This window comes from Emys orbicularis, chromosome 2 (genome assembly GCF_028017835.1).
Source record: "Emys orbicularis isolate rEmyOrb1 chromosome 2, rEmyOrb1.hap1, whole genome shotgun sequence".
NCBI lineage: Eukaryota > Metazoa > Chordata > Testudines > Emydidae > Emys > Emys orbicularis.
Window position 1 is genome coordinate 65,845,840 of NC_088684.1, and position 20,084 is coordinate 65,865,923.

Genomic DNA, 20,084 nt, shown 5'->3' on the forward strand with positions numbered 1-20,084 from the left:
AAAATAATGAGAAGAATTAATCATTGCAGATTCACAAGGCACTTAGGAAGAGAGTACGTTTTTCAAACGTGTTTTAGAGTTGAGGAGGAGAAGAAACTGGCTTTCAGCCAACTATGAATTGATTCACATTCCTCAGAAATTGAAGTTTTCAATATAAAGAAGAAACTTATCTTTGTTTCTGATAACGGACCAATTATTGCAATGGCCTCATACACTGGACTAATTGAAAACAATGGTCAAAGCTTGAGAAATTCACACAGCTGGAAGCTCTTATGCGGATATTCACTTGTTCCCATTAAACTAGAACATTAAACAGAATCATGAAGTCCTGAAAATGTGTTATGATAACTTTATGTAAACAAGCACTTAACAATTGGAACATACAAATGACTAGTCCTAGAAGTCTCTATCTGAGCATGCCTACCTCTTACTGTTAATTCTATTAAAATAAAAGGTAATCTATCAAAATTAAGTTCCAAGGGCTTAGTTTATTTTAGACAAAGAAAACTGCATTGTAATTTATGAGCATAAAAGTTACAAAATACAGTGGTAAGTCTCTCTAAAGAAAATACAGGCATTTCAAACTTAACATTCAGCAGATAACTGTTTTAGGAGTACTTTGTCACTCATATGAAATAATCAAATATAAAACATTTTTGTTCAGTGACCTTGCGATCCGGATCACAACCAGGGCTCCTACTCAGCAAGGTACTTAAGCATGTGCCTAACATTAAGAATGTGAGTAGTTCTTTTGACTTCAATGTGACTACTCATGTGCTTCACGTTAGGCACACACTTGCTGAACTGAGGCCTACAACAGTGTGTGATTAACAATGGTAGGAAAAAGTAATAAAAATATTCTAATTCAACTGGTTATCTTTAGAAAAAATTAAGTAACAGATTAACCACTTGGCATTGGTGGTTCTGCAGCACCAACTATTAGTGGTAATACATTGTACATTAGCCTGCTGCACTGGGAAATAACCACTTTTATGAAGTTATATATTAACTTTAATGCTGATTTGAAAAAAAGTTGTTTTTTCATGTACTATAACAATACTTGATAAGTTTACTTTTTAAAATGTTCTTCACTGGCACTGATTCTGAAAGAACTAGTCAGCTATGGAAGTGAAACACTTCATATCTACCACTAAAAAATAAAATAAAATAAAATAAAGAAACCTACAATTTTCAGTTAGTTTCCTAGACATTCATACTTTAAGTCAGCCCATGGTTCAAACCATAGGTAGACTTAAGAATATGAGTCTTAAGAAAAAACTAACTAAAAATTGTAGTTGACTCTCATTAAGAGCTCTATACCAATTTCAGTATTCTGTAGTGCCCCAATTAGCAAGGGAAAGTGGGTGAACTCAGCATAACTGACTTTCTACCAAAAGTCATTTAAATGCTGATTGTACTATGTGGAATATTTAATATATAATTTGAAATTTCATGTATTTATGTGACCTCCATTTGACTAAGATGTCCCACAACTATTACAAAAAATAATTACAACCAGGGATCTCCATGTGCAAGTTTAAGCCTCAGTTTTTCATCTTCATAATTAAGCATAAAGTCATCAGTGAGATTATTTGAACAGTGTTATATCAGTCTGTATTGGAAAACTATCTGGGGGTAAAAATAAAAAAACCCATGATATTTCATGAATTTATGGAGCAAATTGACCTTCTGATTCCCTTAAAGCAAACACACACGAGTGCTTACTGGATAAGCAATGTGAGATCAATATTTCTAACAATCCAACTCACCTTAATAATCATCTAGGATATCAAGTGCAGTATTTATCTACACTCTGTCTACCACATAAGCAAGACAGGTAGCCTTTGCTCACTGGACCCTACCACTAACAAGCAGCAAGAATGAACTCGCTCTGCCTATTACTAGTGAGAGTCAAGATCTAGAGTAAGTGAATAGCTTGCCTGCAGCTGTCTTAATACTTCACGAGTCCACAAATAAAGAAGAATCCATTCATTGAGAGATCTTGAAGTTAAGGCACTGACTGGGACTCAGGAAATCTGGATTCTATTCCTAACTTTGCTGCAGGCTGAGACACACATTGGGCAAGTCACTTAAAACAGTGGCTTGGTTTTGCAATTTGTAAAGTGGAGATAATATCATCTCGCTAACCTAGAAGTTGATGGCAAGGATCAATCCTGCATAGTGTTTGTGAGGGTTTCAGATGCTAAAATGAGAGCTACAGAAAAGCCTATAAATGAATCAATCACTGCTGATTTTTGAAGCTTCATAAACACAAAAGTAGTGGAAAAATTAAACAGAAATACAGCAATAAAAGGAATCAAACTCTTCCTTTGCTTAAAACTGAAATACATCAACCTGTTTTCTGTTCATGTAACATGCTGCCATCTGGTGGCCACATTAAAGGTATCAATTGTTAATTCAAATTTTCAGCTGACCGGGTCAACAATCTGAAATACTGTCAAAAATTTATAGGTAATGTGCTATACAATTTGAGAATAAATAATCAAGAAAATTTAAAAATAAGTCGGAATTTTAGTCACCCAGAAATAAATGTCAAATATGGTATTCATCTCTATTCAGCCAACTCCTGGAATTAAAGTTTCATTCTTATTTTCCACCATTAAATAATAAGATGCAATTGAGCACAGATTGTCATACATTAATTCTAGAACAAACAAAAGGGTGTGCCTGGAAGCAGAAGTGAAGCCAAATATATCTTCATCTTAGAAATAGAGCTAACTTGTCAGTGAACATGTCTATGCATTGTCACTACAAATCTTAAGTGTCCCCTATTCTGTAAAAAGTGAATTTAGTATGTCTAGCTATGAGGTTCTGCAAGTTATATTAACTAGAATCTCTGCTAGCCAAATCAAGATGTTTAACAGCTGTTTATTACTCTCTGAGGATACGTCTTTTAAACTTTAATATCACCCAACCAAGCAAGCTTAACTGGCAGAAGTGCAACATAGTGTGCTTTTAAAAAATAAGTTTACTTTGGAGAAAGACTCATTTCTGAGAGCAGTTCAGTCTTGTTCAGGGGTTGTCAATTTCCCCCCCTTTTTAAATAATATGCATCATTTCTTAATGGAGAGTTTCTAGGGCCACCTTCCATCTCATCTGTTATCAGATATTATCCTTATGGAAGCTACACTAATTACTTACATGGATAATTAATATTAGAAAAGAGTAAGGTTTTTTTATTAAGCTTCCTTTAGTGCAATTTAAGAGCTGGAAACAAGGAGAACTAGCATCATGTGACCAGTCAGTTCTCCACTATCTATCTGATAATTATCCAGGTGATTGGTGCCAAGATCTGAGTACTTGGGTTAGCCCAGCCTGAGTACGAGCATTCCCACAGCAAAGCCCTCTCCGTGTTTGTGTCCTTACTGTTTATACACTTGGTTGTGTGTGTCTGGGGGCATATGCAATGGTTCTCTGTGTTGAGATAGTCTAGGATTCTTTCCAGTCAGTTGTCAGTTGCAGGAGAACTTGCCTGAGCCCTTGGGGGAGGGGAAACAGTATGAAGGGCACTGGAGGACTGGCACTTGCCTGCATTCTCACTGCAAAGCAGGCGCATTCTGGCCAAAGCTAAAGTGCAGTTTAGGCTTAAACCATACCCCCAGCCATGAAAGCAAGCATGGGTTGAAAGCACAAATGAGCACATAACCTGAAAGTTGTGTGTGTAGACAGAAGGAAGGTTTGCGCAAATACATGGAGGAGCGCAGGCTAAGACTACAATGTAGACCTACCATGACACTTGATCCTAGACAACTAATCCACTAATAAAACGTTACTGATACAAAACCACCTCTGAAAAGCTAGAGTTATATTTGACTGACCCAGCCTGGAACTCAAGGTCTCTCTCTTTCCCTTAAACAACTCCTTAATACCCCCAAGAGAGAGGCAATCCTTTACCTTGGGAGACTTCAATATCCATATTGACAAACCACTTTGCCTTTAAAGTCTATTCCCACTGGACACTGGGTTCCTCATAGTTTATCTCCAACTCCCCTACCTACTCTAGGAGGAATATATTCCATCTAACAATATCAAATGTTACTCTCATCTTGCCCATCAGCAGTAACTCACTCATATTTAACTTGGAGGGAGGGAAGGAAGGAAGGAAGGAAGAAGGGTACTAGCTTAGGATGAACAGTCCCTTTATTGTCCCATAAAATAATGGAACCTAGAACCTGACATCTCCATAGTTTTCTAAAGTTGAATTTAGTACTTGTGAAGACAGTTGGAGCAGCAGCTCTGGAGCCAGAAGTACCCATAAAATATGACCAGCATAGACAACTCTTCAATAAACTTCCCTATTTCACCCTGTCAATGTGCATCAACTCTTTCCCAGTATACTTCACCAGAGTGAAAGACAGTTCAGTCCCCATGACCATGCCCTTTCTCCCTGCACTGTCCACAAGTGTACTCTACCAGTAGGTGGCGATTGCAATTCTTGTGATGACCTTAACAGGAAGTATTGACCACTAATTTGTTTCACAGTAGCCACCGTGCAGTAGTAAGATAGTAGCAGCTTTGGGACATTAATTAATTGGGTTGTGTTCTAACTAACAACCTAGATTTTGTACGTGTTACTAGGCCACTGAACCATCCATTCCTCCCTCACGGCTCTGCTGAGCCCTCATTTGCAGATACTATCCCACCATTCAATATGTCAATAACTGCTGTAAAACTCTATCCCTTCTTGGGCTCTGCTAACTTTGTCCCCCTTCTTCCTCACCACCTGATCATGGTAACATGAAGAGACAATGGCATGAGACAGAACGTACTTGGGATTGCCCAGTGCACTAACCAACGCTCTTGGGAGCAGAGACCCAGTCTCTTGAAAGTTCAAGGTTCAGTTGGTGAGAGAGACTCAGTATGTTCAGGACTAAACATTTCTCTCTCCATTAGATGATAGGAGGAATTTGTTACTTCACCTTTTAAAAAGAGAGGTTTATTTAGTTCTTATAAAATACTTCACCTATAGCTCTCAAAGAGTTTCAAAGCAGGGTAAAGCATTATCTCCTTTTTACATATGAGGAAACTGAGGCACAGAGAGGTGAAGCAACTTGCCCAAGATCACACAGCAGGTCAGTAGCAGACCAGGAAATATAACCAGAGTCCCCTGATTCCTAGTCTAATGGACCATGCTGCTTCCCATTAAAATGAGACTACTACTGCTTACAGCTAACACCAACAACTCAACCTGGTGCTCCCTTTATCCAAAATGTTTTTGTGTCACCTATTAATTGCATAATGCCATGCTAATTCAAGATTATGGCTGTACAGTGCACACTCAAGAAATATGTAGGTTGAAGTTAAATTTTACCCCTTTGTACATGTGCATTATATAGATGTGCACACACACTATCAAAGACCACAATACATATCTAAGGTAATGTGATCAAGAATGGAAAGATCCAGTTGTAATGCATGTGTGAGGGAGGAAAAGTTAAGGATTCACATTACATTTTAACATTCAACTGTATGACCTTAATGTGGCATTCGTGTAAATTTCTTTCTTTTTTAAAAGAAAACTCCCTGGCTCTATAACTAGACAAAGGACAACTAGTGCATTAGTATAGTGGACTAACTGTGTATTTCCATACCTGTGTAAATACCTGCCAATATAAAATAGCATAAGCATCTCCCAATCCCTCTTGCCAGCTTCCTAGGACACTTTTTGTGCCTTCGTCCCTCTGTTTTTAAATGCTTTTTGTCTTTTAAATTGAGCTAAGGTCTGTAAAATATATGATAAGTTTAAAATGCAAAAAGCTTCCACGAACTGGGATACAAAAAAGGGTCTAGTGGGCTGGCAGGTGCTCATGCTGCTTTAAATATTTTTAAAATTGCATAATTCATATACATATTAGCTACATAAATACATGGCTTGTGGGTTTTTTCTGGATACTTATAGCACTAAGGTCAGGGTTCCCAACCAGGAGGTTGCAACCACCCTGTTCTTTCCATATTGCTAAATGGGAAGGGATAGAAGGCAGGGGGCCACCTATGTGGAAAAGGTGGTGAACCACCTCTGTAGGGGCTACAATAGCTCTTGGCACAGTTATGGTTAATTAGGTAAAAACATATCTTTGTCAAAATGACTATTGAACCAAGTCTCTGACAGACATAAAAAGTGGAAAGGGTAGTGTAAATCTGTTTTGACACTTATTTGATGTGAGTTAACTTGGAAATTACTGTAACAATCCAGACACTTGAAGTTAAATATGGAAAATCTGTTAGGTCATCACGTCCATCTCCCTGTCAATGCAGAACTGTTCCAAACAGTACATATACCAAGGCATTTTATAGTCCAAATTTATTTTTCAAGCAATGATGTTTCCACTATTCCCTTTGGAAACATAATCTATAAGTCACCATTAAGATAAACATTCCTGATATCTGGCCCACATGACTTTTGCTTCGTTTCGTCTCATTAATTCTAGTTGGATCATCTTCAAATACACGTAAACTATCATTTCACCACCTTTTAGTTGTGAAGTCAACTGAAGTCAATGGGAGCTCTGAGTAAAGAGGGCTTGCAAGACCTTGTCCCTCTAGTTCTTTATAATTCCGTCCTCATAAATTAATCCCTCCAGGCCAGAAACACCACCTTTTTGGACACCCTTCAATTTCTTGACATCTTTTTGTTACTGACTGGTATCCAGAATTGAATGCAGATAAGTGCAGCCTCAACAGTGTTTTATGGAAAGCCATTATTCACCTCACTTCTTCATAATGTGACACCTTTTGCCTATGCAGCTCAAAACAGCACTGCCTGCCCATCTTTCAACGTACAATCTAATTTTACTTGTGTTCACGATCTCATCATGTTTTCTTAAGTATTTCCCTCATTTTTCCCATATCCATTATCTTGTGTGTTATAAGCCAAAGCTCATTATTTCCTGCTTACAGTTTTAACTTCTCTAGATCCTTTTGATTATTTCCTGTTCATGCCACCTCTTAATTTAGTACTGCCTGAAAAGATAATTAAAAAGTGCTCTTTACCTCCTTTAGGAAACTCTGCAAAGCCTTCCTATTTCATAAAGCTTTCCTATTATAACTAGGAGTGTCAAGCGATTAAAAAAAATTAATCGTGATTAGTCACACTGTTAAACAATAACAGAATACTACTTATTTAAATATTTTTGGATGCTTTATAAATTTTCCAATATATTGATTTCAATCACAACACAGAACACAAAGTGTACAGTGCTCACTTTATATTTATTTTTGATTATAAATATTTGTGCTATAAAAAAAGAAATAGTATTTTTCAATTCAACTCAAAGTCCTGTAATACAATCTCTATCATGAAAGTTGAACTTACAAATGTAGAATTATGTACCAAAAAAACCTGCATTAAAAAAAAACACAATGTAAAATTTTACAGCCTACAAGTCCACTCAGTCCTACCAATTGAAATGTATTAAAGATTTTGGATGTATTTCTATATTTTGACATATATTTTATTCTGTGTTGTAATTGAAATCAAAGTGTATATGATTTTTTTATTACAAATATTTGCACTGTAAAAATGATAAACAAAAGAAACAGTATTTTTCAATTCACCTCATACAAGTACCATAGTGCAATCTGTCATGAAAGTGCAACTTACAAATGTAGATTTTTTTTGTTAAATAACTGCACTCAAAACCAAAACAATGTAAAACTTCAGAGCCTACAAGTCCAGTCAGTCCTACTTCTTAGTCAGCCAATCGCTCAGACAAACAAGTTTGTTTACATTTGCAGGAGATAATGCTGTCCGCTTTATGTTTACAATGTCACCTGAAAGTGAGAACAGGTGTTCACATGGCACTGTTGTAGGCAGCATCACAAAATATTTACACGCTAGATGCATTAAAGATTCATATGTCCCTTCATGCTTCTATCACCATTCCAAAGGACGTGCATCCATGCTAATAAGGGGCTCTGCTCGATAACGATCCAAAGCAATGAAGACCGATGCATGTTCACTTTCATCATCTGAGTCAGATGCCACCAGCAAAAGGTTGATTTTCTTTTTTGGTGGTTTGGGTTCTGTAGTTTCCACACTGGAGTGTTGCTCTTATAAGACTTCGGAAAGCATGCTCCACACCTCATCCTTCTCAGATTTTGGAAGGCACTTCAAATTCTTAAACTCTAGGTCGAGTGCTGTAGCTATCTTTAGAAATTTCACATTGGTACCTTCTTTGCGTTTTGTCAAATCTGCAGTGAAAGTGTTCTTATAACAAACATGTGCAAAGTCATGAAATATATGGCAGACTGCAGGTAAAACAGAGCAGGAGACATACTATTCTCCCCCAAGGAGTTCAGTCACAAATTTAATTAACACATTTTTTTTAAATGAGCATCATCAGCATGGAAGCATGTCCTCTGGAATGGTGGCAGAAGCATGAAGGGGCACACTGATGTTTAGCATATCTGGCACGTAAATAGCTTTCAATGCCGGCTACAAAAGTGCCATGTGAATGCCTGTTCTTACTTTCAGGTGACATTGTAAATAAGAAGCCGGCAGCATTGTCTCTCGTAAATGTAAACAAACTTGTTTGTCTTAGTGATTGGCTGAACAAGAAGTAGGACCGAGTGGACTTGTAGACTCTAAAGATTTATATTGTTTTGTTTTTGAGTGCAGTTACGTAACCATAAATAAATAAATAAATAAATCCACATTTGTAAGTTGCACTTTCACGATAAAGAGAGTGCACTATGGTACTTGTATGAGGTGAATTGAAAAATACCATTTCTTTTGTTTCTATTATTTTTATTACAAATATTTGCACTGTAAAAATGATAAAGTTAGCACTGTACACTTTGTATTCTGTGTTGTAATTGAAATCAATATATTTGAAAAGGTAGAAAAACATCCAAAAATATTTAATACATTTCAATTGGTATTCTATTGTTTAACAGTGCGATTAAAACTGCAGTTAGTTATGATTAATTTTTTTAATTGCGTTTTTTTTGAGTTAATTGCGTGAGTTAACTGCGATTAATCGACAGCCCTAATTATAACCCTGTTCATCCTCCTGACCCCCGAAGACAGACATCCTGGCCCACACAGAAATTTCAGAACTCAGAAGGACATCTGCAAAGGAGTCCACGAAGTCCTCTAGAGACTTTGCTATTGCCAATCTATTTTATGTGGAAGGCATTCAGATGCTATAGTGAGGTGCAACACTGCAAAACATTAAGATAGAGAGATGGAGATACTCACTCTTCTAAAGTGGAAGGAACCATAATCTACCAGATGTGGTTGTGGTAAGGGAATGGAATGAGGGAAGGGTGTGCTCACCCCTTGGCACCTCTCCTTCTCTATTTTTGACGCACAGAAGGATAATTGGGAGCTCACTGAGTTTCTTGAGCAGTTCCTCCCCCCCAGGGGTTGATTGAGTCCATCAATAAAGATTGGGCCCAACTTTGATGCCCCACTAGATTCCTCCTCTCAATTTGATACATTACAGCTAACAACTATAATTTGCCCTTCAGATAGTTTTCATTCTATGTATTCTTGCTCACATCCAAGTCACAATGAAAATATTTCTGGTACGATTTCTGAGACCATTTACTAAATTCTAGGGGTGTCAAGCGATTAAAAACATTAATCGTGATTAATCGCACTGACAGACAATAACAGAATACCATTTATTTAAATATTTTTGGATGTTTTCTACATTTTCAAATATATTGATTTCAATTACCGCACAGAATACAAGGTGTACAGTTAATTTAATTAACACTTTTTTAACGAGCGTCATCAGCATGTCCTCTGGAATGGTGGCTGAAGCATGAAGGGGCATACAAATGTTTAGCATATCTGGCACGTAAATACCTTGCAATGCTGGCTACAAAAGTGCCATGCAAATGCCTGTTCTCACTTTCTTGGTGACATTGTAAATAAGAAGAGGGCAGCATTATCTCCTGTAAATGTAAACAAACTTGTTTGTCTTAGCGATTGGCTGACTAAGAAGTAGGACTGAGTGGACTTGTAGGCTCTGAAGTTTTACATTGTTTTGGTTTTGAGTGCAGTTATTTAACACACACACAAAAATCTACATTTGTTAGTTGCACTTTCACGACAAAGAGATTGCATTATGGTACTTGTATGAGGTGAATTGAAAAATACGATTTCTTTTGTTTATCATTTTTACAGTGCAAATATTTGTAATAAAAAGTTGTATACACTTTGATTTCAGTTACAACACAGAATACAATACATGTCAAAATGTAGAAAAACATCCAAAATCTTTAATAAATTTCAATTGGTATTCTATTATTTAACAGTGCGATTAAAACTGCAATTAATCACAATTTTTTTGAGTTAATCACGTGAGTTAACCGCGATTAATTGACAGCCCTACTAAATTCACTAGGGACCATTAATAACCTAATTCTGTTTAAAAAAGTGAGATGATGTCTATTTTATGAATGCATGCTGTTTATTGTTCATGGTACCATTATCCGTAGAGCCTTACTGATCTCAATATTTCTTCCATTATGTTACTAGCAACTGAAATCGGATTTCCTGGATGATTATCATCAGGCTCACTACCCCAAAATTCTTTTGAGGGATTATGTGGGGGTGGAGAAGAATATCAGTGTGACACTGCTTCCCCCACATTCTTCTAGTGCCTCCCCATTTTCAAAAATTCTTGCCACTGATGAGGTAAATACATCACAAAATTTGTTTATCTTGGGATGCACATCTTCTATATCTGCATATTATGAAGACATGCCGGCTTAGTTAAAGCTGAAGCAAGTCTTCACTTATAAACCTGATTTAACACTCACCCTCACACTTCCACCCCAATTTTGCCACTGTGAAACCAAATTCACCTGAAATTTCACAGGCATTGAATTTGCACCATTGTGAAAGTTTCAGTAAATTTAAACTTTATTTTGGTGAATACATCTGCCTTAGACCACAGGAAACATTGGCCAATCTGGGAAAATATAAGTAGGATCCTGTTTAGTGACTCTAGATGTGAGCTTGACTCATACAAGGTATGGATCCCTCCAGCAGGCAGAGAGAATTTATATCTTACGTAGTTTAGGAAGCTTGTATTCAACTTCCCTAGACAGGACTGTACTACTTATGATTGCAGCACATGAAAGCCCTACGTCTCAACTGGGAGTAAGAAGGCTGTGGGTTCTATTTCCAGCTTCCCTCTACGAGAAGTAGTTTTACCTTGTTTCTCCTTTTGATATCAGAGAGCTAATAGGCAACAAATCCACTATCAAAAGTGAACACAATATGAAAAGTACCAAAATCAAACTAAACAGTCAGAAATACATACTAGAACAGAAGAGTCTAAGCACGGTCCATCTTGCCCAGTATCCTGTCTCCAACAATGGCCTATATCAGAGCTTCAGGGGGAGCATACTGATCAGGACAAGTATAGAGTGATCCATTCCTAGCTTCCCCTCCCAGATTCTGATAATCAGAGGTTTAGGGTCGTTCCTGACCATCTTGGCTACTAGCCATTGATGGATCTATCCTCCATGAACTTATCCAGTTCTTTTTTGAACCCAATTATAATCTTGGCCATCACTACATCCCATGGCAATGAGTTCCAAAGACTAGCTGTGAGTTGTGTGGAAAAAGTACTTCCTCTGCTTTGTATTAAACCTTCTGCCTATTAATTTCATCAGGTGACCCATGATTTTTGCTAACAAAAACTCAAGGAAGAGGCACAGTATTACAACACTCAGTATTTTGACACTATATTTGAAATGCTGTAAATGTACATCTTAGCTTTCTTAAACTGATAAATATCTGTAAATTCTTGTAGAAAGGTAGTATAGCAGGGAAGTTAAACACAGCAATCTCAGCAATTTACTCAGTCTGATGTGTCCACTACATTTTACTGAACATCGTCTCAGAATATTAAAAAAAAACAAAACAAAATAGAAAAATGAAGAGTAGGGTTCAAGTCATATTTCTAAAAGGGAGAGTAAAATGAGATTTAAAAAACTTTCAGTATAAAGCAGCGGGAAAGCATGTTAAAAGATTAAAAGCTTAAAACCAACTGTTTAATTAAAACGTTATCAAGAACAATTTTAAGTGCAGTTACCTCCTCGACATTAGAAGCAGTTTTGGCAGATGTCTCCATAAAAATAAGTCCATGCTCTCGTGCAAATGCTTCACCTTCTTCTTTTTTCACTTCTCTTCTAGATTCTAAGTCACTAAGATGACCAAACAAGAGACAGAGTTACTTACCTGTACAAGTAAAAAGACTCCAAAAGCAGTTTCTTTAGAGACGTACCTCATATGGCTTTCATGTGCTTCCCATCAAGGGAACTATTCACATCTATTAGTTAGAATCTTTACCTCAAGGCAGATATGCAGCAGTGGTACCATAAGGGACAGTCATACCACATCTGTTTGAAGTAAAGTTATTTTTGACCCAGACATAGCACGAACCTTAATGAACCAGCTTCCAGAAGGAAAATATAGGGGAGCATGCATGCATAGACACTAACTTTAGAGAACTATTGTTAGAGGCAAGTATCTCTCCTCTGAAATGTAGCATCATCAATTGATCCACCCTCCAGAAATTTAAACTGGTAAAAAGCATGTATTTATACAAATAGACTTTTTGTGAAATAAAAAGGGACCAGTCAGCTTCATTTTCTGGGGATCACATGCAGTAACACAACATTTGCATGTGGGGATTGAAATGCAACAAAAGAAAGCTTATATTCAGACAAAATACTTATTACAAATAATAAAGAGAAACATTTCTAAATGATTCTACGTTGCATTAAACCTTGTTTCTTACAAAACCTAATTTTTGGTCTTGAAGTTGCATACCCATAAACACTCCTTTACAACAGACAGATGAACCTGAGTGACATACACAAAACTACTCGTTTTCTACTTCCTAAGAAGTCTAGGTGAAAATTTATTATTGTAGGTTAGGAAATAGCGTACTCGGATTGGACAACTAAAAAAAATGACATCACATCTTGTGAGTTACATAAGGTAATTTTAATAGCTGTGGCTATTTCATTCTTAAGAACTCAGATTTTGTTAGTGTGCAGAGTGATATTTATTTCTTGTCTATTCTGCTTATCTTCATTTTGGACAGGAGGGATTACACTTTTAAAAAGTTGTACCTTAACTGTGCATGTAAAAGATGTTTGCAAACAGTGTTCCAAGTAAAATAGCTAACTGTAAACTGAACACCCATTTAAAAAGATAAGATCTTGTAGTGGTCAGTCACGGATAATATTAGTGCCGTATTGACTTTATAATGACAATTCTGATGAACACAATGTATACAAGAGTAAAGTATCTATATAATATTTTATTTACATATTTACTTTTTAATCCCGCCCACTGCACTTATATTTTGCATCACAAAACAGGTATCTGGTATTTTGACTGTTTTGTGTGAATATAACAATTTTGACTGTATACTTTGGCTAAGCACATGTACTAAGACTATAGCTGCATTTATAAAGATACTAAGATACTGTGTAATGAATATGACTTATGAAAAAAAACAACTTAATTTCATATTAAACATTTAACTCAAAGTTTGGGGCAAGTTAGCAGGGTGTTTGTTCTGGAAGTCCTGGAATACCTGCCCTGATAATGACTGAGGCTTGAGCTAATATGTACATGCAGTGTCTGTCTGTCAGTTGAGATCTGCAAGTTTCAAAAGTGGTCTAGAATTTGTAGGATATTTTAAAATGTCCTTTCAATTAATGTGTTAAAACACATATGCAGAACAAAGTTCTAAATTTAAGTAATCATTTCAAATATTCATGCAAATATCTGATAGAAAAGGTTGCTGCCTTGATATTACATACCCACCCACACGCACCTGTGTTTGCGCGTGTGCATCATTATAAAAATAATTATAAAAACTGAAAATTCTCCTGTACTTTGTCTTCTTAACTCAATGAGTTAAGGCTTCTTTGTTTCCAATTAATCTTCCTAGAGGAGATGTCAGAGTTACTCCCCAAAAGTCTACTTATTCCCTTTTTTGAAAGACTAAAGTAAAGGAACACTTCCTAAAACCTGAGGACTGGGGAGGAGAAAGGGGTAAAGAAAAGAAATGCTGGATATTAAGTCTCAGCCAATACAATATAAGATTAACCCACAACAGTGTTATGCCAGTTTTAAACTAGTACAACTCCTCCATTAATTTCAATGCAGTTGCACCAGTTTAAAACTGGAGTAAGCTGAGGGGTGAATCCAGTCCAAACCCACTATTTCTCAACTTTTTTTTGGAAGTAAAGTCTTCTCTGTATCTTCTGGTACCCCAGGTTGCAACCCTATCCCTACCCACCCATTCCAGTGATTTAAAGTATATGGTCTTGTCAGAATAGTACAGCTATAATGGTTTGCCATTATTTCTTCTTTTGATGGGACCTGTATTGTTTTGGTGCTTTGTTACTGTGCAGATATAACAATGCAGTTTGCACTGTACAGTCTTATTCTGACAATATTATTTGCATATACTTTATCAAACATTTACAATGAAACATCAATTTAAGCAATATCTTGGATTATGGTGTTAGGGATACTTACATAATTTAAGTAATCTTCCCCATTACCAGAATTCAAGAAATAAAACCACTCTTGTAGTATATACATTTCAGCTGGGTGTATTTTTTTCCTTTAAAGCCTAGTGAAATCTAAAGAAAAATTAGAAAGGTTGTTTCTTGAAGATTACTGCTCCTTTTGCTTTAGGATTGTAGCTTTTTAAAGGCATTTACAAAAATCTCACTACATTGTAAAGTAACAAAGTTATGAGATATCTGTACATTAACAGATTATGTTTAAGCAATAGGAGTTCTAAGTGTGATATTAATGATTATGGCACGCAGACTAATGGATCATCACACTCCCAGTTATGTGTTATAGTAAACATATCAGCATAATTGCAAAAGAATATATTCAAAATATGCAGTATATCTTAGCAGGAGAAAAACAAAAACAGATGAGTCCCCTAGCAGCTTGGGAAAACGTGCTCACGGTAGCCTTCATGCAAGAGGTCTTTATCTTGCTGGTCGGTGGAAAAGGGATGCTGACCCTTTAAGGGATTCCCCCTACAATGGGTGGGAAGGAGGAGGAAAGTTTACATGGATGGGCAGGAAGCAGCTGGGGCCAGGTCAGTGTTGGGTCACTGGTTTTCCTGCTGACGAGATGAGTGTATATGGGGGTTATTTATACCACAAGCAGCTCCAGAGAAGCACTTTTTACCAGGATTGAGCTTGTAGTACCCATCCACAACTATGCAAAAGGATCAGGTGTTTTTCTCATGACCCGCTGTGGGGATTACAATAGTCACCCTTTTCTTTGGGGGTTGGGAATGAAGTTTTTCCTCACTGCCAGACTGGCTGGGACAGGATGTTTTCCTTTGCCTTCCCCACCAGCAGGTCTGGGACCCAATGAGGTAGAGCAGGGGATTTATGGTGTAAAATTGCAACACAGTACATAAAACTCATGGCAGATGTCTAGAGCAGGTCTTTGGTATGCAAGGGATATGGTTATTGGATAAAATGGACTGGAAAAAGGATTTGAAGGAAAGCATCCCTTACGGGACCTGAGAAAGGGGGTTTTGGGGCTCCTAATGACGAACAGCAGGGAGCTGATCTTTTATAACCTCCATTTCATCTTATATGAGGCGACGGAAGCAGGGTCGCAGCAATGGGATGGCTGGGACAAGGTTGGGGATTACGTGGAAATTATTAAGAAAGTGAGGATGGACCTGCACTGTACAATTTATTGCCAGGTACTCCCAGATATTTTAAGTGAACGAAATTGCAGCCTGCCACATTTATCATCGCTTGTCTTTCTTCTAACATGGCTGGACAAAGAGCAGTTATATTACGCAAACTGATGTGGTATTTATATCTCACATTCACACAATGCAGATCTAATTTGCCACAAAATATGCTATTTCCCCCACTGCTATTTTAGCTCACATGACCAGAAGAATGTGAGACCACTCATTTAAGTAAAATAGGTGTAGTTTGTACATTTCATTCAGAAAAGTTAGCTTTTGCCAGTTTGACTACTCAATCCATTTCACTGGCTAATGGAAAATTGTCAGTTAGCCATACAGTCTTTTTTCCAGATTATATGCAATATAAAACTTTTAGGCAGCTTTCACAATTACTTGACTTCAGAGAAGGTTAAAAGTTAATTTTACATGGAAATAAGATTTCATAGAAAAATATTAGATGAATGAGCCAGATTGTGAAATGAGCTTGTAGTCAGTTCAATTGAGTGGACAGGTATCCACATTACAAAAGTCACCATTACAACTGACACCTTTGTAGAATTGCTCAGGCATGGAGATAGGTGGATCTCAGACCAGGAAAAGGCAGCTGTAACATAGCTAACAGATCACTTAAATCCTGAACTTCTATCTTCTCCTCTAGTATTTGAAATTGAAGTTCCAGATTTTTACCAAAAAATCTGTTTGCTAATATGTTGTCACAGTTCGCTGAATCAAAATAGTAGAAAACTCAAGATGCGTGATGATTTAATAATTATCATTTTTCTAAAGATCTACGTTCCTGTTCAACCATTTCAGAAATCAAGAGAGCATTTTTAGCACATTTGAATTGCTTTGGCTGACAATTAATAGCCTAGGTGTTGAAAATGCAAGTAGGATATCGCATCTAAGGCCAGACACAAGAAAAATAGGTCTAGATAATCAGTTACTTTATCAGTTTGTTGCAAACATTTTTATTTTTCCAACTAGCTTATAGAGACGTGCATGTTTTTTAAAAGTGTAACCAGATCTACTTTAGTTTCACATACTGAACACACTTTCCATTTTGGACAGTGTACGTGTCTTTTTAATTTTTGCAGAATAAATGTGCTTATGAAGTGAATTGCATAGTATGAGTTTTATATATAAAAATGCTTTTTCTCCCCCTCCTCACCATTCTTTCAGGAAAAGGCACATATTTTTGTCAAATTTAGGGAAAAACTGTAACCACTCTGGCATACACATGCAAAAATTTACATTTCAAATAGTATTAGAAACAGAAAGAAATGCAAATAAGCTCAGAAAATTAATAAACAGCATCAAAAACTAAACCTAAACAAATTACTGGACTTTGTCTTTTTAAATTAAAATTACTTCTGAATGATCTAGCCAGAGCAGGAGTGCATATAGCTCATCCATGTATGAGGTTATGACATCCAGACTATTTAGAAAAGCGTTTTTTTTGTGCACTGAAAAATCTTTATGTTCATTAAAGATTAAAAATGATCTAAAATTAGCACGTTGATTACAAAGAATCACAAATATCAGAGGAGAACTATTACCTAAACAAACAGGTCATAGAGCTTTATTACCTGCAAACTCATTAGCTTCTATTTCATAAAGGATTATTTTTACCTTTTATTTCCAATAAGCATAATGACCATGTTGGAATTGGAATGCTGGCGAGCATCTTCTAACCAGGTTGTCAAGTGATTGAAAGTATCTCTCCTGAGTTTGAACAAGAATGAAAATTAAGAGTGATGCTTCAAGAAAGAAAAGTATTTGCCCAAATGCTATCACCCACAGATTTTTCTTTAGTAATTTACTTCAATGATAAGATTTCTTACATTAAGTTCACACACAAGCCAATATACTGTAAGCATAATCAAAGTTCAATATACTCTGAGACACAAGACATAAAGGGTGAAATCCTGGCCCCGATGAAGTCAATGGCAAAGCTTCCACTGACTTCAATGGAGCCAAGATTTCACCCATATTCTGTGGCAAGTACACCCCGGCATTCTGGGGGGGGAAAAAAACAAAAACAAAACTTTTATAATAGCATGAAATGCATTGAAAAGAATGCAGAAAATGAAGGTTTGTTGAACTAATATACATGTATTAATTTTGTTATTCATTTATGTAGTTTTAATGAAGATTTCCAGTTTGAGCTATGCCACAGGCTGCTGCTCCATTTTGCTGCAAGATCCACTATTTGCCATACCTCCCTTTCCCTTTTCTTGGCCATATGGAGTATGGGAGGTTTTAACCGCATCTTTCCTTCTTTCTGATAGCTAGACTGTTATCAGCTTAAAGGAGCCGGGGGTAAAGGGATGGGTGAAGGAGGTGGGTGATGGAAAGGAAAGCTCATCAAGTTCAAAGACACCTCAGGTTCAGCGTTCAAAGGTTTTTGTTGTTTCATTATTGGCAGAGAGAGTCAGCATGCAAGGTTCAGGGTTCAGAGTGCCAGTTAGAAGACGTGCTGCTTCAGAAGCTCCACCTCATGACTCAAGCAGTGAACTCACTGAGTTCTGAAACATGTCTGCTGACAACAGCTAGAATTCCCCCGGGGGGGAAAAGGAACAGGCAGACAAGTAGTAGTAAACAGGGAAGCAAGAACAAAACGGTGGTTGTCTTCACCTAAAAATCAGCAAGTTCAAACATATTGCTGAAAGCATCCTAACTGTAGATTTCATGACTAACTTTCATTAAGAGTAATCAATAAAAGGCCCCACACATTGTAAAGAATTCTTCTAAACGACCTAAATAATTCAAACTTTAAAAACACAAACACCACAACACACTAATGCAGTGGATACAATAGCAACTGCTACAGTCAAGATTTCCAGGTTCAGTCTCTGCCTAAAAGAATATATTTTTTAGGAAGTTTAAGTAAATTTTTTTTTCTTTTAAGAAAAATGAAAAAAATTTACATAGGCTTCACTCTCCTTGTACTAACCCCCCCCCCCCCCCCCCACAAAAACAGTTTTTGCACAAAGATGCTTGTTCCATTATAAGCAAAAATCACAAAAAACCTTACAACTCTTTTTGAACAGCTGTACAATTGAGGCTGCAAAAGACTAAACTTAGCATGGAAATAGCCCTTATTGACAAAGCTGCTACTCGTTGTGATGAAATTTGTTTTAACTCAGTAGTTATGACCCTTGAAAAAAATTATATACTGAACTTTTCAACTATTAGCTTGTAAATGTGAGTAAGTTCGATATGTAGTGAAAAAGTGTAATGAAAACATGCATGAACCACAGCAAGGATTCTGCAAAAGTTGTAAGGTGCAAAGGGAGGTCTGCTACACACTTTGAAAACACTAATGCTTTAATCCTGAATTCAGAACCTCATGTCCACCTACACAGTTTTCAAGGCAGGAGCAGGGGCTAATGATGTAAGCACTTCAGAAGCCTCCGATGTGTCTTCGGGTATATATATACTGCAACTGGGAGGTATATAGGCTGACTTTATAATGGACACATACAGAGAGCAACGGTAAAGTTCTGCTTTCAGCACGAACTCTGGTATTTTCTTAGTGCTTACCCATGCAGCTGTAACAACTTTTGAAAGATCTTGTATGGAATTTCCTATAGGGCTGTCATATTATTAAAAAAAAATCACAATTAATCAAAGCTTTAATCACACTGTTAAACAATAGAACACCAATTACAATTTATTAAATATTTTTGGATATTTTTCTACATTTTCAAATATATTGATATCAATTACAACACAGAATACAAGTGAACAGGGCTCACTTTATATTATTTTTATTACAAATATTTGCACTGTAAAAAGATAAACAAAATAAATAGTATTTTTTAGTTCACCTCATACAAGTACTGTAGTGCAATCTCTATTGTTAAAGTGCAGCTTACAAACGTGGAATTATTATTATTTTATACAACTGCACTCTCAAACAAAACAATAGAAAACTTTAGCATCTAAAAGTGGAAGCATGAAGGGGCATACGAATGTTTAGCATATCTGGTACGTAAATACCTTGCAATGCCAGCTACAACAGTGCCATGTGAATGCCTGTTCTCACTTTCAGGTGACTTTGTAAATAAGAAGTGGGCAGCATTATCTTCCATAAATATAAACAGACTTGTTTATCTTATCGACTGGCTGAACAATAAGTAGGACTGAGTGGACTTGTAGGCTCTAACATTTTATGTTTTGTTTTTGAGTGCAGTTATGTAAAGAAATAATTCTACATTCGAAAGTTGCACTTTCACGATAAAGAGATTGCACTACAGCACTTGTATGAGGTGAATTAAATATACTATTTCTTTTGTTTATCTTTTTTACAATGCAAATATTTGTAATAAAAAATAA

At 36.5% G+C, this 20,084-nt stretch overlaps 1 protein-coding gene across 1 annotated transcript in view; it reads right to left on the minus strand.

Moving 5' to 3' along the window:
* Window positions 1-20,084, minus strand: part of RAB2A (RAB2A, member RAS oncogene family) — an 80,212-nt gene that overhangs the window by 13,540 nt on the left and 46,588 nt on the right. Inside the window, exons 5-6 of the mRNA XM_065397736.1 lie at window positions 17,376-17,468; window positions 12,078-12,189 (exon numbers count right to left, since the gene is read on the minus strand). Coding sequence (XP_065253808.1) covers window positions 12,078-12,189; window positions 17,376-17,468 — 205 coding nt within the window. The remainder of the gene's footprint in view (window positions 1-12,077; window positions 12,190-17,375; window positions 17,469-20,084) is intronic.